This window comes from Panthera onca, chromosome C1, assembly GCF_046562875.1.
Source record: "Panthera onca isolate mPanOnc1 chromosome C1, mPanOnc1 haplotype 2, whole genome shotgun sequence".
NCBI classification, from domain to species: domain Eukaryota; kingdom Metazoa; phylum Chordata; class Mammalia; order Carnivora; family Felidae; genus Panthera; species Panthera onca.
The window spans coordinates 113,905,002-113,922,218 of NC_138346.1; the positions used below are offsets into that span (position 1 = coordinate 113,905,002).

Consider the following 17,217-nt stretch of genomic DNA (forward strand, 5'->3'; position numbering starts at 1 on the left):
AGCCTTAGTTTCTCCTCTGTGTTGAGGGAGTGGTTAATTTTCTTTGCTTATCACATATACGTGTTTTAAGCCACAAATCTAGTAAGGCTCTTGAAAGTGCTTGGTAAACTATAGAGCTGCCCTGTGGGAGGTGATGTTGGTGACACTGCTGGTTCTAGTAGGTTTTGCTCCTATGATCTCTGGTACTAAACAGGCAGAGGAGAATGAGGCATGTTGATGATGACTAATCCTCAGTTAATCCCATCTCAAAAATCTAGTTTGTGAGGACAGTCACAACAATCTGCAAATTTCTGTATTTCAAGAACCTTGTCTGGATCAATACATACTTGATACATGTGTACATGTTACCACCAAATAATGATGACCACCTTGGTATGTGACCCTCTGATCTGAACAAAGGTATGTAGGTGAGCCAGGAGAGCTAGAGCTGCTCAGACGAGGGGGCAGGAGAGATGGCAATTCCCCTGGAATGGAGGGGATTTGGGAGGGCATGAAGGTCTCACTGGGGCAGATGTGGGAGGCAGAGGTGGGGTGAAGCCAGAAATATCTGTAGTTCTCTTTTGTGTTGTTTCCTAGAAGATGTCAGGGGACTTGGGGGAGTGGAGAGGCTGTGGACTTTGGGGTGGGGATGTCGAGTCTATTCCTCTTCACTGGTCCAGGTATTCTCCAAGGACCAGCACTAAGTGCAATGTTCCTTTGCAGGGGATTCCCCAATGTTCTCCTGGAATGAAACCCAAGCCAGAGGATTATCAGAGGGGCTTCTAGACTTGTTTGTTGGCATCTCTCAGCTCATTCACAAGGGTCAAAATGGTGAGGTGGTTTGGGGTTAGCTAGGGATCCTCAGGTAGCCAGAAGTGTTTCTCGGGACTTAATTATACTTGGGCTGGGTTGGTAGGTGGGGTTGAATCCCACAAAGCTCCCATGGATTGCCATGAATCCTCAAGCAAAGGTGGGTTCCAGGAAGGAGGGAAAACCCAGGGACTAAGAACAAGGCCCCCAGTCTCCAGCTGTCAGTAGAAGGGTAGAGACACCCTATCCCTCAGAAAGCTCCCAGATGCTTCCAACATAAAGATAGTAAGTGAGCCCTCAGGGGTCCTGGGGTCCTGTGCAGGGCTCTCAGCCCTGTCTGCAGTGCATTTTCACATGGGAGAAAGACATGTACCTGATGCTCAGGGAACTTCCTAAGGGCTCGAATCTGAGGAGAGAAACAGAGCTTTCCTCAGAGAGTCACCGTTCTGAGGGGAGGCCCAGACAATAGATAGGTCAGAGACCCAGGGCAAATGCCAGTGAGGACAATGCATTCATACTGGGGTGCTTTAAGAGATGGCAGCTCAGAGCCCCATGGTTAGCACAGAGTGTCACAGGGGCTACTTTCTGGAGGTGGGAAGTGCAAAGCAGGCCAGGGTAGGGCTGAGGGGGGTTTGTCCTTTAGGATATACAATGAGGGAGTGTATGAAAACCAAGACAGCTTTACTTCTGATGCTGATGTAGAGTCTGCATGGGGACTGCTTTTAGCCAGAATAGGCTATGGAGATGAGAAGGGGGGCTGTGGGTGGTGGAGGCATCCAGGGGACTCTCCCAGGCCTGCAGAAGAAATAGTAGTGCTTGCTGTATGCCATCCTGTGGTCCCCTTGCAGAAGCTCCCACCATTGTCTCCCGCAAGGAGTGGGGAGCGAGATCACAGACCTGCAAGGCCCAGCTGACACAACCTGTGGCCTATGTCATCATGAACCAGCTCACAGGGATGGAGTGCCAGGAGCAGGATGTTTGCAGCCAGAGGCTTCGGGGCTTTCAGTCCCATTCTGTCTATACCAAAGGCTGGTGCGACGTGGTCTACAAGTAAGCAAATGGGTGGGTCCTGGGGCCACATTCAAATCTGCCTCTAAGGGGGCCACCCAATTTCCCTCATCTAGTTTCCCATCTTCCCATTCATGTTGCTTTTATAATGAATAAAAAATGTTAAAACAAATGAACAAAATCCAGAATCCTCAGAGGTGTTTAGGAAGGATGGCTCAGAGCCATTTATTCAAAGATGGTCTCAGACACTGGAGGATTCTGGAACAAGTAAGGGAGGTTGTGTAATAACTACAGTTGTCCATGGAGCATGTAGAATATTACAGTTTACAAAGGTCTTCACAAGCATTACCTAGGCCCTCCCATCCACTCTGAGGAATGGGTGAGAGAATGGGAGAACTTTACCACCCCCTGTGTCAAAGGTACGGATGCCATGGTCTAGAGAAGACAGAGAATTTGTTAAGTTAGGGAGTGGGACCTAGAGCTGTTCCCAGACTGCCTACTGATCCAGCAGTCTACACAAAGACAGTGAGGAGCATTCTCCCACTGGGTTCCTTGGAGGACCACGTCACACTGAGGTCTGATCTCACAGGGAATGGTGGTGGGGATCGAGAGGGGAGAGCCCCATGTTAAAACAAATGTGATGCATGGAGAGATCCTGAGGTTGTGTATCAAGTGTCCACTCAGGATTACCAGTGGAGGCCCAGAAACTCTTCCTTTCCCCTTAATAATGAGAATAAGAGCACCTGGGTGGCTCATTTGGTTCAGCATCTGACTTGTTTTCAGCTCAGGTCATGATCTCATGGTTTGTGAGATGGAGCGAGCTTCAGTCATAGGGCTCTGCACTGACAGTGGTGATCCTGCTTGGGACTCTCTCTCTTCCTCTCTCTCTGCCCCTCCCCACATGCACACCCACTATCTTTCTCTCAAAATAAATAAATATAAACTTAAAAATTTTTTTTATGAGGATGTGTATATAGACACACATAATCTCCAGTTTGTATGGTACAGCTGACTGTTGCCATAAGGGACAGTTCACATTGGACTAACCAAAGGCTGCTGAAGAGTGACAGAGATACTTACTGAAAGTCTGGGCAGCAAAGTCTTCCCAGATCAGTGGGCATACTGAGGCCCCACCCAATCCCCAGGCCATGTCAGTGCAGGGTGGGAGGTGGGCTCACCTCCATTCAGGGTCTTTAGGCATCCTTGAGAAAGTGTTCTTTCTGTGCTCCATTTGCTATGGAAACTCACAGTCTATTAAGAGTGGAATATGGCAAGAGCTGTGAAAACATAATTTCTGAAGAGTGTAGTTGGGAAGTGGAGAGTAAGAAAGTTAGAGAGACAGAAAGGAGGCAGGAGGTAGAGCAAAAGAATAGATATATTGTTTTTAAAAGAAACTGAAAAAAAGGAATATTCTAAACAAATTTCTGTGATACAGAAGAGCTTACAGGTATTCCTAAGGAGAAACTGAAGATAAAGCCAATATTAAGGGATTCCTGAACTCCAACTGTTTATTTTTTTATTATTTTTTTTTTTTAATTTATTTTTGGGACAGAGAGAGACAGAGCATGAATGGGGGAGGGGCAGAGAGAGAGGGAGACACAGAATCGGAAACAGGCTCCAGGCTCTGAGCCATCAGCCCAGAGCCTGACGCGGGGCTCGAACTCACGGACCGCGAGATCGTGACCTGGCTGAAGTCGGACGCTTAACCGACTGCGCCACCCAGGCGCCCCTCCAACTGTTTATTTTATTTATTTATTATTATTTTTTTTAATGTTTATTTTTGACAGAGAGAGAGAATTACAGAACATGAGAGGGGGAGGGGCAGAGGGAGAGGAAGACACAGAATCTGAAGCAGGCTCCAAGCTCTGAGCTGTCAGCACAGAGCCCGATGCAGGGCTCAAACTCACAAACCGTGAGATCATTACCTGAGCTGAAGTCAGACGCTCAACCGACTGAGCCACCCAGGCACCCCTCCAGTTGTTTATTTTAAATGTTCATGTGCTTTCTCCTATAATTAAAAAATAGGATGGATGAGTTTTCATTGCCCTGGAAAAGTGTTGAAATAATGTTCTCAGGTGTTTAAGAGTCACACATTTGAATTCCACTTTGAACCAACCGAATATATTTTTAAAATTTTTTAAAAATGTTTATTTATTTTTGAGAAAGAGTGAGATAGAGCATGAACAGAGGAAGGGCAGAGAAAGAGAGAGAGGGAAACACAGAATCTGAAGCAGACTCCAGGCTCCGAGCTGTCAGCACAGAGCCAGATGAAGGCTCGAACCCATGAACTGGGGGATCACGACCTGAGCCGAAGCCGGATGCCTAACTGACTGAGCCACCCAGGCACCCTAGAACCAACTGAGTATTTTTTTAATTAAAAATTTTTTACCTTTATTTATTTTTGAGAGACAGATAGAGCACAAGTGGGGAGGGGCAGAGAGAGGACACAGAATCCAAAGCAGGCTCCAGGCTCTGAGCTGTCAGCACAGAGCCCAATGCAGGGCTCGAACTCACAAACCATGAGATCATGACCTAAGCTGAAGTTGGACGTTCAACCAACTGAGCCACCCAGGCGCCCCACCAACTGAGTATTTTTAAAGTGAGGTTCTGGGACACACAACTAAGCTAAATCACAAAATAATTTAAAGTATATTCCCACATCTCTTGGAAATTTAAATGGGTTGGGTGAGAGGTCTTCTTTAATTTGCCTTCAAATCCATGTTTCCTTGCCCTGCAGCTTCCTGATTGGGGACGATGGCAGGGTGTATGAAGGTGTCGGCTGGGATGTCCAAGGCATGCATACCCAGGGCTACAACAACATCTCCCTGGGAATTGCCTTCTTTGGCAATAAGATAGGTAACGATTGTCCCCTTGGACCTTCTGCCAGAGAGTTTTCCACGCTCTCTTCCTCCACTCCCTTGTCTTAACACTCTTGTCTCTCCAGTCTACAACATACTGGTCCTCTCTGACCATCACCCTTCTCTCTCTCTCTGTCTCTCTTTTAATGTTTATTTTTGAGAGAGAAATAGAGCATGACTGGGGGAGGGGCGGGGGGGGGGGGAGACACAGAATCTGAAACAGGCTCTAGCCTCTGAGCTGCCAGCACAGACCCTGATGCAAGGCTCAAACCCACGAACTGTGAGATCATGACCTCAGCTGAAGTCAGACACTTAACCAACTGAGCCACCCAGGTGACCCATCCTTTCTTTTGAGTTCCTTTCTCCCTTGGATTCTATGATATAGCTTTTTTGTTGTTGTTGTTTCTCTTCTTCCTCTCTGGTCTGCACTCCTGTTTGGTAGCTGAAGCCACCACTGACACCGCTTAAGCTCTCAGTTCTTACCATCACTTCTGGAGTCTGATGTTGTATGGCACTGAGTCTATACTTATGGATGGCAGAGGAAGAAAAACATGGCTTCTCTCTTGCTGGAGCAGCAGAACCCAGCCAGAGCTGGCACCAATGAGGTCTGGGAAATGTAGTTTGAGGTTTCTAGCCCCTGCGAAACAGGAGAGCTCAAGAAAAAAATGGAGTTAAGAGCTAGTAAGTGAATAACTGGAACCTGCCAGGATCCTCATTTGCCAACTGGGGCTAGGAATAGCATTTATCTTGGAGGTTTTCAGTGAGAATTATATGAGTTAATGGATATAAAGTGCACTTGCCACATGCCTGATTGTGGGAGTTCCTAAATTCTGTTCCCTTTTCCTGCATGCTAAGGCATACCTGATTTAGTCAAGTTGGCCTTCCTTTGCATGTAGCTTTAATTGCCGCCCAGCTCTTTCACCTAGAGATGGAGTATAAATAAGGTCCTAGTTTGGCAATTGGAATAGGTCACCAATTTGGCTTCTAAGAGCTCTGTCCAAGTAGCTCCTTGTCTCTTAGGCCCTATTTTGGCTACTGGATTTGTTTCCTCTCTTCCAATCTATCAGTTATTCAGACCTAGGTGACATCTTATCCTCTCCCAGGTCTAGATCAGGATGGAATGTCTTGCTGACAGTTCTTGGTCCCACGTTATCCTCTTTTAGGAAGTAGTCTAAGCCCTGCCGCCCTATCAGCTGCAGAGGACCTGATATCCTATGCCATCCAGAAGGGTCATCTGTCACCCAGGTATATTCAGCTACTCATCTTGAATGAAGAGGTCTGTCTGGTCCCTCAAAAGCCAGTGATGCCTAGGAAAGGTAAGACCCTCAATCTTGCCTCACCTTCCTCCCAGTTATCACTCAACCACATTAGGGAATGCTGTGTCCTATTGGTGTTCACTGGCTTCTTGGATCAAGAACACCTCATGCTGAGATCCAAAAAATTCTGACAGGCTAGCTTCCTGGCCTCATCTCCTTCCCACTAGTAGTGTGATATAGCCGTGAGACCATTCTTGTTAGCAATATATATGTGCACACACTTTCATTCAAGCAACAAATATTAACTGAATATGAGGCACTATTCTAGGAACTGAGAACACAGCTGTGAACAAATATACAAATCTGCACATTTCAGTGAAGAAAGACAGGAAATGAAGAACTCAACAAGTAAAATACATATGATGTCAGATTGCATCAAAGCTATGGAGAAAAAGGAAACATGATAATGGGATGGGGTAAACATTTATACAGTTTTGTGTATAGCAGGTGAGTACATACACACACACACACACACACACACACACACACACACACAGCATTCTAAGAGCAAAATGCAGCCATCCTGCAGCATGACCACACACTGAGAAAAACGAGTCAGCAGGTAACACTGACATCAGAGTGAATATTCCAAGAAGTAGGGTAATAAAAATCATATGCTATTTTGGAGTGAGCAAGCAGTGACCTAAAAACAGTACAATATATCTAGCTTTCTGCTAGAGTGGACCTTTTCTTGGACTCAAGGATATTTTTATTAAGCTTTTTTTTTTAAACTAAGTTTTTAATAAAATGCTTCTGGCTTTCAGATGGATGCTGTCTTCAATAATGATATTTTTAGCATTTGTAGAGTTTTTTATATATTTTGAATTATTTCCATATACACATGATCAGTTCAGAGACACAGCTGATTTCTTCACATTGTCCTGTTTCATAGGTCCACACACCTGCATAAATGTGCAATATAGCAAGTAGGTAGGCAATACATCAAGCAGGTAGGCATACTTTGTCTTTTGAATAAAATGGCCATGCCTCTGTACAATCAACAGTCCTTCCCCTTATGTTCATATAATGATTTCCACAGTTGTTATCAGAACTTATAAATTTTTACCTCTGTCCCTTAGCTCCAGGCACATGACCCAGAAAGTTCCTGTCTGGACTTTCCTAAATTCCAAAGCTTGAGCTTACATCAGGAAGTGGCAATGGGTGCCAGAGGTTGGGGAGACCGAGAAGGAATCCAGCCTGCAGTTATGAGTTTGTCCATAAGTAGGTGTGTTCCCATGCTCTTGGTTTTTTACCTTACCACAGCTTGCCCCAACATCATTTCACGGTCAGTATGGGAAGCCAGAGAGACACACTGCCCTAAAATGAGCCTCCCAGCAAAATATGTCATCATCATCCACACCGCTGGTACAACCTGCAATGTATCCATGGATTGCCATATTCGTGTCCAAGATATACAATCCTTCCACATGGACACACAGCACTTCTGTGACATTGGATATCAGTAAGTGGGATTGAAAACATGCCCTCCTCTTGTTGGGATGAGCACTGGGTGTTGTATGGAAACCAATGTGACAATAAATTAATGTTAAAAAAGAAAAGAAAACATGCCCTTTTATTCTTCAGGACTGTAGGAGGAAGGCTGGGGAAGGAACTGATGTTTATTGAACCCTTCTTTGGTAGTGGGTGCTTCACATAAAACCTCACATTTTATTCAAGCAAGTCTCTGGACTGAGTATAGTTAGATCATAGCTAAGGGTTAGTTATCTCTCCTGGGCATATTCTCTATGAGTGGTTGGGAAGACTCTGAAAAGACATTAACAACAATAATGATAAAGCAAGACCATGAGACCCTTACAGAAGGCCATTGGAGGATTGTGCCTTTTTATGCAATCCCTTCCAACCACTCAGGGTCACAGGCCCTACTCACCTCCTACCTTACTCTGGCCCAACCTCAAACTTGCTCCCTCTGATGTTAGAATCCTATAATAACTCTGGTATAGTTTACTCCATTTTATAGATACACAAACTTTTCACCTTCCTGGGCCTCTTTTGCCTCATCTCTGCAACAGGAACAATAATACCTTATCTATTTGAAGATACAGAGTGAAGTAAAAATGTTCTTTTTTGGTTCCTTTAATGCCAGGTCTATAATAAAGAAACACATTAAGTTAGTGGAATGGCAGAAGCCACTTGGAAGATGACTTGGAATTTTCATGGAAAGAATTTAGGTTTAGCATATGATAAATTTCAATTACTCATCCATGACTTAGTTACAATAAAACCATAGTCTCAGATAGATATGTGTCTTTTGCATATGTGTCATTCTGGGCTGGTTGCTGTTCTCCTTTTAACTCCCATTTTAAAAGTAGCCTTTGCCATCTAGATGTCTTCTTTAAAGAAATGTCTGTTCATATCTCCTGCCTATTTCAAATTGGATTATTTATTTTTTTGGTGTTGAGTTGTATAAGTTCTTTATATACTTTGGATACTAACCCTTTATTGTATATGTCATTTGCAAATATCTTCTCCCATTCCATATGTTGTCTTTTAGTTTTGTTGATTGTTTCCTTCTCTATGCAGCTTTTGATTTTGATGTAGTCCCAATAGTTTATTTTTGCCTTTGTTTTCCTTGCCTCAGGAGACATATCTAGAGAGATGTTGCTATGGCCGATATCAGAGAAATTACTGCCTATGCCCTCTTATAGTATTTTTATGGTTTCAGGTCTCACATTTAGGTATTTAATCAATTTTAAGTGGAATTTAAGAAACAAAAAAATAAACAAAAGAAAAAGAAGATAGAGAGATAAACCAAGAAACAGACTCTCAATTATTGAGAACAAACTGATGGTTTGTGACCAGAGAGGAGGTGGATGGGGGATGGGTAAAACAGGTGATGGGGATTAAGAGTACACTTATGATGGGCACTGAGTAATGTATAGAATTGTTGAATCACTATTTTGTACAACTGAAACTAACATAACACTATATGTTAAATGTACCAAAATTAAAATTAAAAACTTAATTAGAAAATTAAAAGCAACCTTTGCAAACAGGAGGAAACAGTTGCTGCATTTTGCAGGATTTCCCACAGCCTTGCTATGATTAATTAGCACAGACGAGAGAGTTGTTCATAAATTTGGAAATTCCAAATGGCAAATGCTCAGGGAATGTTAGTTTTCCTTTTTCATTCAGTCTTCAAGGACTTCATCTTCATTCCTTGATTTTATGGTATCTCCCTTTCACTCCAGCCTCATGGTGTGTTATCTCTAACATTGAATGGGGGCTCCTTCTTGATCACCATTTTCTAACATTTTAACCAATATTTATTGAGTGTCTGCTATGTGCCTGGTGCTTGGCAAGATAGATATGGCTCCTTCCCTCATGGAGTACTACAGAGAAGACAGTGAATAGTAATGACAATCCTTCATGTTAGACACTGTGACAGATAAGGAACAGGATATGCAGAGGATGATCTTCTAACAAGACTTTGGTGGAGTTGGCAGTAATAGCAAAGGGCTTCCAGAGGGAGGGGCATTAAGGCTCTGATGTGGGTAAGGAATGGGGATTAGTGGGGCAAATAAGGGTGAGGAGTGCTCTAGGTAAGGGGAGCAGCATGCTCTCTGGGGTCCAGAGAGGGCATATCCTTGAGGAACTAAAGGAGCTTAATTCATATCTAGAAATACATTTCAGCAAGAAGACTGGTGAGAGGTAAGGCTGGAGAAGCCAACAGGGACCATATCAGAAGAACTCAGACAGACTGACTCTATTTGAAAGGCAACTGGAAGTCATGCCTAATGATTGGATTTGTATGTTAGCAAAAGCACTTGAGGTGCTGTTTCAGGAATGGATTAGAAGGAGGTAAACCTCTGGGCAGGGAGCTATTGAAGTAATCCAGACAACAGGTTATGGTGACTTGGAGCAGTATGATAGCAGTTGGCATAGAGAAATGGAGGAATCAAGGTCAGAGATATAGCCATGTATCATGATAAACCATGACCAATGATTGGATGGGACTGGAGAGGGAGAGAGAGGGGGAGGCAGTAAGATGATGTCCACTTTTTTGGCTGAGAAAATTGCAGAAGATGGGTTCATTTGGACATGTTGATTTTTATAGATAGTAATTAAAGCCATGGGACTGGGCAACTGTCCCAGGAGAATATGCTGAGTGACAAGAGAGAAGGGGAAGGCCAGAATCCTGAGGAGCACCATATTTGAGGAAAAGGAGGTGGATGGAAGAGAGCCCTAGGTGGGGGGAGCAGCAGAGTAGAGGAAAATAGGAGGGTGTGGGCTCCTGGAAGCCCTGGGGTGAGAACATTTAAAGAAGAGCATGGCTAACAGGGTCAATGTAACCAGAACAAAAACAAGTTTCCATTGTACTAGTATCAAGACAGTCACTGGTCACCTTGGTGGTGTCAGACTCAGTGGAGTTGTGGGGACAAAACCATGTTGGAATGGGCGGAAGTTGCTGTTATTGCTTGTGATTATCTTCACTTCTTGAGTTCAGCGATTATGGAGTTTTTGTTGTTGCTGTTGTTGTTTGGTCTCATACACATTGGCACATAAGAGACGTTCACTCTATACCTGATAAATGGAAGAAAGACTGAATTAATGATTTAAGGGGTGAATGAAGCTAATTCTCCTTCTAGGAGTGACTTTCTCTATTTTCCTTTGTCCAACCCCAGCTTCCTGGTGGGACAGGATGGTGGTGTGTATGAAGGAGTTGGCTGGCATATCCAAGGCTCTCACACCTATGGATACAATGATATTGCCTTAGGAATTGCCTTCATAGGCAACTTTGTAGGTAAGGGGTGAGCATGAAGCAGAGAACATTCTAGGGGGATGAAGTTTAATATACAATGTCTGGGAAGCATGGGGGAAAAGGCAACATTGAGGTACCTGGCAATGTGTTTAGAACATTTCAGCTTTAAAGTGGACTCTCAATATAGGACACAGGTCCCCCAGAGTCCCTGCCAGGGAGAACTTTTCCCCAAATCCACCTGTCCCCATACTCAGCCCTGTCTTTATAGCCATACGCAAGGCAAGCATGGATCAAGAGAGAACACCATCCTTTGCAAATATGGTGTCTTTTTGGCTCATTTGGCAAATGTATTCTCCTCCCTGGTGAATGTTGGGGAGCCCCACTGCCTGCTATGGCAAAGCAGTGGATGGTCCAGTGGTGCCATGTCTGCCTCATGGTGCTTGCTGAGGAGTGTTGTGTTGTACTGCAGCTCTCTTCTAGAGTAGTTTTGAACTTTCTGGAAGGAGCTTTGCAAGGAGGAATCAGAGAACAAAATGACTTTGTTTTCTCTTTGTGCTTGGCTGCCACAAATAATGTGAATTTGTTGGTTATGGTAGTGGTAGGTATGGTAGGGGTGGGGACAGCGGGAGACTGGAATCTAGGAGCTTGTCCCTTCCCTAAGCATGTAACCTTAAGACCCTAAAACTGATGGGAAAATGTGTTTTGCAGAAAAGCCACCCAATGCTGCAGCCCTGGAGGCAGCCCAGAACCTGATCCAGTATGCAGTGGACAAGGGGTATTTAACTCCCAACTACCTGTTGGTGGGGCACAGTGATATTGTCAATACACTGTCTCCTGGGAAAGCTTTGTACAACATCATTAAGACTTGGCCTCATTTCAAACACTGAAGGAGCCCCTGCTCCTTCTGAGATTGCTTCTCCCACCGGGCTACTAGGTCTCCCCTGTCCTCACCCTCTATCCTGACTCAACACCTGGTGTTGTCCCCTCCATGTCAGCCCCATCCTGCCCCTCCTTTCTCAGGTTAGGATGATCCTCTCCTGCTAGCACCACCCGCCAGCAGCCCCAAACCCTAGAGCTGGGCATACCCAGCCTTTGAGTGAGCCCCACCTTCCTCACTCCTCATTTTCTCCTCCCCTGGGCGCCCAGCTCCTAAGCCAGGTGGGAAGATGGGCTGATCCTTGTTTGACTTCTCGTTCCCTCTCTGGCTGCCCCTCTGCCCCATGTACCTTCCCCTGCCATCTACCCAGCAGCCCCCAAGCTTCACACAGGACCCAGGTCAAGGCCCAAAGCTCCTCTCTGCTCACACACCCACTTGTCCCCATGTGGATGCAGCCCTTATTTTAGGGCTCATTGCTTACAGGTGTGGTTGTTCTCTCCACTGGATTGTGAGGCTTTCCAGGTTTCTTTGCCCCCATGTCCTTGATTCCTCAGCAGTGTCTGGAGTTTTGTGTATGCTATAGATGTTTGTTGGAGAGGTGGATGAATAAACAAATGTGTGTGTCAAGTCCCTGCTTCCCTTTCCAGTCTGTTCCACCAGCCCCTCTTTTTGGAGACACCTTCTGGGACTGTCCCCCATCCTGCCATTCTCTCTCTGTTGTTGCCCCTCCCAGTCTGAGGCTCAGAGCCAGCTCTTGTCGCTTGTCTATAATGGTGCCTCTAGGGTCCTGTGTCCTGTCCACCCCAAGTTCCCTGAGGGCAAACAGTAATCCTCTAGGCCCAACTGGGCTGTGTCTACACAAGCCACCTGTGCCTGCGGCCTTCCCTTGCCCACCTGTGCCCGCTGGCCTTATGTCTACAGGGCTGTAGACTTCCCCATCTCCCCCAGAACTCATCAAGGCCTCTTCAAATCAACAACACTGCATGGTCTGGATTACTGTCTCCTCCATATTATTGACTTTTATTGGTCTCACCCACACAATCTGAGTAAAAGCAGAGCACTCAGCTGTCAAATGCTTTTTTAAAGGCAAATTCTGGGGCAGCCCATTCTGTTCAGTTGGCTCTTCTGAGTCCTTGGTATAGAAAATTTCTTCCCAACTCCCCTTAATCATGTGAAGCGGGGTTCATAATACCCCTCACCACATCAGAGGATTGTTGTGAGGATTAAGTGAATTAAAATGTGTTGATGTCTAAGACCTCATGGTTGGCATGTGATAATGTTTTCATTAAAGTCTGTGGAGCTATGGTTATTCTTGTTGCTATTGCTGTGACTTTGTCCCAGGCAATAGCTTGTGTAGGGGTCAAGAGCAGGCTGTCCCAAAGTGTGCCTCTTGGGCATACCGATTATTTTAACTGAAAGTCACGTCAGGGGCACCTGGGTGGCTTAGTCCATTAAGTGGCGACTTCCATTCAGGTCATGATCTCGAGGTTTCTCTAGTTTCTGTAGCAGAGTCCTCTCTGCTGTCAGCATGGAGCCTTCTTGGGATCCTGTTCCCCTGTTTCTCTGCCCCTCCCCCACTTGCCCGCTCACTCGTGTGCTCTCTTTCTCTCTCAAAAATAAACATTTAATAAAGTCACTTCAGAGACAGCCTGTGCAAGAAGGACACTCAGACCCTCCTCCGCCCCCCTGAGAGAAGGAATACATCTCCCATGTGAAAGGTACCCTCCCTGTAGCAGGAGCGAAAGAGAGGAGGCTGTATAACAACGCTTGTTACTTTTTACTAATTTACCACCCCGGCCCAAAATCTGTTTAGAATCCCTTACAAATTGAAGCTCCCAGTGTTAAGTTTTCTTGATCCTGTCAATACCTCACAGACTTATTGTCTATTTGTCTGAAAAGTGTAAAAACTGCCTGCATGGTTATTTCTTTGGTCTTAATTTCATTCCTGGACCCCTGTGCACACTTAATAAAACTTTGGTTTTTTTCCTACTGTTAATCTGTGTCCTGTAAATTTAATTGTTAGTCCAGCAAAGACCTTGAGGGTAGAGAAGAACTTTCTCTTTCCTTCAGTATCTAGTCCTATTTGTAGCAGGAAGGATGTGCCTTTGCAGGCACCAGCTGAGGCAGCCCCCAGGAGTCTGGCACTCCCTAGGAGAGCAGGCTGGCCTGAAGCTTGGGGTGCACAGGCCTTGGCAGGTCTGACAGAGTCCATGGTGAAGGAGGGACACCTTTTTCACAGTGTCTGGCTGTCAGGTTGTGAGGGGCTCTAAAGGTCATCTTGACAGTTGTTTTCAACAACTGTAAGCTGGGGGGGAAAAGCCAAATGAAGTTTTATTTGATTCCAGAATAAAATACTAATCTGGCTAACGCCCCACATTTTATTAAAAACTGAACCCAAAAGGGCCAGACGACCTGTTCAAGTTCATTCAGTGAGTTAAAGAAAAGAAGGAACATGGCACTATTTCCTTCGTACTTCTGGTCAAAATCATTTTATGGTCCCTCCTTTCTGACAGGGTAACGTAAAAAAACTCAGCATGGCAACCAGGGCTTTCTACAATCTCACTCCAAGTTACCTTTTCCCATAGAATGAGCCCAAGTGGTCAAGGTATGGGCTTGCTTCTTGGGCTTGCCCATCTTGGAGCCTTTGCCCATGCTGTCCCTGCCCTGCTCTTGACTACTGCAATTCCACCAGCTTTTAAGACACTTATCCAGGCTAGTTCTTCCAGAAGGCTTCTTGCTTCTTCAGACCAGAAGTCACATTTTCCTCCCCCAAGTGCCCATGAACTTTACCTGGGGCTCGTGGTTGCTCATCACTGCTCACCCCCTTCTCCCTCCCAACCCTGACTCTCCAGGCTGTGCCTCACCTGTCAGGGCTCAGGATCTCCAGGAGCACACTGAGGACACCTTTGTGTCTGAGCAAGAAGGGAAGGGCAGGAGCTACACCCGGGCAGGGCTGAGTGAACACAGGCAGCATTCCCAGCCTGGGAGGGCGGCTGCTTTTCCCTCAGCTGGGCTTGAGATATTTGTCAGACTGGAAAATCCCCATGTCTTCACACTGACTGAAACTACCCACTTGTTGCAGCCCATTAGATTTCTCACAGGTTCGTTCCATCTTCATTCCAGGCCATTCATTGCTCCCACCTTCCAGTGCCCCATCCCCATCAGTGAGAGTTGGGGAAAAACATTCTTCACCACCAAAGTTCCCTTACTACTCTTGGAGGCTTCTGTGCCCTTCTCACTGTGGAGGCCACAGCCACGGTTGGGGGTGGCCACTCCCCTGCCTAGCCCCCACCTGTGCTGGCTCTTCCTCTGTCTCTTTGGCTTCTTTCTTCCCCACTTTGGCTGTGTTTTCCTCTCTGTTTTGTATCTGTCTTCCTCCCACCTGTGCCTGTCTCTCTTTTTCTCCTTCTCTCATGCTGCCTCCCCTTCTCTCCTCAGTGCTTCTCATTTTCTTTCTTTGTCTGCCCTTCTACTTCTGTGTCCACCCTGCTTTTGCCCTTTTCTCTTTTGCTTTCCCCAGCATGCAGAATATGGCAGCATGAAAGCAACAGCCAAAAGGGGTCTGAGACTGTAGACCCCTGCCACTTCACCCCACCCTGCCCCAGGGCTGCCAGGTGTCTCTGGGGAATGCACACATTTTCCAGAGCTTAGAGCCACACAGAAGCAGAGGCGGGACAGGTGTTTCTGGTTCAGCAGGTTCTGCCTGGCAGGGCTGACTAAGGGCAAGGCCTTAATTAGAAATGCTGGCTGGGAGAGAAGGGAAGGTGTTATTATCTGGGAAGAGTGGTAGGTGGGGGTGGGAGGTCCTGTGAGGTGTGGCAGGGACTTCTGAGGGACTTTCTGCAGAGGCTAGAGTAAGAAGTGCCTCCCCATGGTAGGGAGCTGGTAGTTCCTTTTCAGGGTGTCTGGGAGCCCTTTGGTACCCAAGAGTGATGCAGCTGTCTGTATGTGCGGCGAGCTGGGAAATTTCTTAACTCATCCTCCAGGCTCAGCTTGTTGAGTTCCTTCTGCTCAGAATCCATCTCTTGAGGCCCCCAAATTAGGATTCTCCTATTTGGTTCTTCTTTGGCACTCTGTTCATTGGTAATTATTTTTTACATAATTATAAATCTGTGTGTGTACCCATGTGTATATATGTTTTATATGGTCTGACTGACCCACTAAATTATGAGTTATGAGAGTGGGGATCATGTTTCCCCCATTCATGTCTGTATCTCCTCCTAGTGCATAGTAAGTGCTTGGTAAACATTTTAGACATGCAGAATTCCAAGGGGGAACAAGTGCTGTGATTGTTTAATGACTTGTCTTGGAGCAAGTGGCAAGTGTTTGGTCTCTCCTGGACGGGGTCCCTTCCACTGGCTCATCACACGGAGGGTGGGAGAGGGGGAAGGAGCCAGGGTGTGAAGATGGGGGGATCAGAAGGAAACTGACCTGGGGTCAAACCAGATCACAACAGAGCCACGGAGTGGACACCCACACATGGATAATTGAGATAGCTGAGTGCCTACTAGTATTCAGTGGTCTTTTCTTTATGCAGTTGGGCACATGATATACATGATTTCATTTAATCTTCAAGACAGCTCTGTAGGGCTCTTTGACAGCTGAGGAAACTGACGCTGGGCTTAGAGAGATTATGTCACCTTCCTGTTTTTAATTTTTTTGATTTTTGATTTTTTTAATTTTATTTTTTAAATTTACATCCAAATTAGCATATAGTGCAACAATGATTTCAGGAGTAGATTCCTCAATGTCCCTTACCCACTTAGCCCATCCCCCCTCCCAGTAACCCTCTGTTTGTTCTCCATATTTAAGAGTCTCTTATGTTGTCCCCCTCCCTGTTTTTATGTTATTTTTGCTTCCCTTCCCTTATGTTCATCTGTTTTGTATCTTAAAGTCCTCATATGAGTGAAGTCATATGATATTTGTCTTTGACTGACTAATTTTGCTTAGCATAATACCCTCTAGTTCCATCCATGTAGTTGCAAATGGCAAGATTTTATTCCTTTTGATTCCCAAGTAATACTCTATTGTATATATATACCACATCTTCTTTATCCATTCATCCATCGATGGACATTTGGGCTCTTTCCATACTTTGGCTATTGTTGGTAGTGCTGCTATAAACATTTGGGTGCATGTGTCCCTTTGAAACAGCACACCTGTGTCCCATGGATAAATGCCTAGTAGTGCAATTGTTGGGTCATAGGGTAGTTCTATTTTTAGTTTTTTGAGGAACCTCCATACTGTTTTCCAGAGTGGCTGCACCAGCTTGCATTCCCACCAGCAATGCAAAAGAGATCTATGTCACCTTTGTAAAGTCACATAGCTAGTGCATGCCAGCACTGAGGTGAGTTTCTGTTCTCCAGGTTGTTCTCTAGGTTGCTCACATTCCTTTTACAATGGGTAGAAAAAATACCCAGGGATCCCTTACTCAGACAAAGTTCACTGGACCAATTACTTCCCTTGATCCAACAATATTCTTTAATTTATAAGGTGATACCTGCAAAATCCTGTATAAATGGTGTAGTTCTGAATCCATGTTGTAATAGTGACAGCATCGGCAAACAAAGAAACAAACAAACAGACTCATATACAGAGAACAAACTGGTAGTTGCCAGAGGGGAGTTTGGTGGGGGGGATGGGTGAAAT

The 17,217-nt window shown here is 45.4% G+C and overlaps 1 protein-coding gene across 1 annotated transcript; it reads left to right on the top strand.

The window, feature by feature from the left end:
• Positions 1-130: 130 nt before the first annotated feature.
• On the top strand, positions 131-12,594 carry PGLYRP3 (peptidoglycan recognition protein 3). The gene is made up of 8 exons (XM_060625210.2): positions 131-399; positions 703-810; positions 1,638-1,839; positions 4,535-4,653; positions 5,819-5,971; positions 7,235-7,433; positions 10,615-10,733; positions 11,400-12,594. The coding sequence occupies exons 2-8, from the start codon at positions 714-716 to the stop codon at positions 11,576-11,578; spliced, it is 1,068 nt and encodes a 355-aa protein (XP_060481193.1). The 5' UTR covers positions 131-399; positions 703-713; the 3' UTR covers positions 11,579-12,594.
• The last annotated feature ends 4,623 nt before the right edge of the window (positions 12,595-17,217 follow it).

Coding starts and splice junctions, on each gene's coding strand:
- PGLYRP3 (XM_060625210.2), top strand. CDS start 714: ATGTTCTCCTGGAATGAAACCCAAGCCAGAGGATTATCAGAGGGGCTT. Junction 1,840..4,534: donor TGGTGCGACGTGGTCTACAA/GTAAGCAAATGG, acceptor CTTGCCCTGCAG/CTTCCTGATTGGGGACGATG. Junction 10,734..11,399: donor CTTCATAGGCAACTTTGTAG/GTAAGGGGTGAG, acceptor TGTGTTTTGCAG/AAAAGCCACCCAATGCTGCA.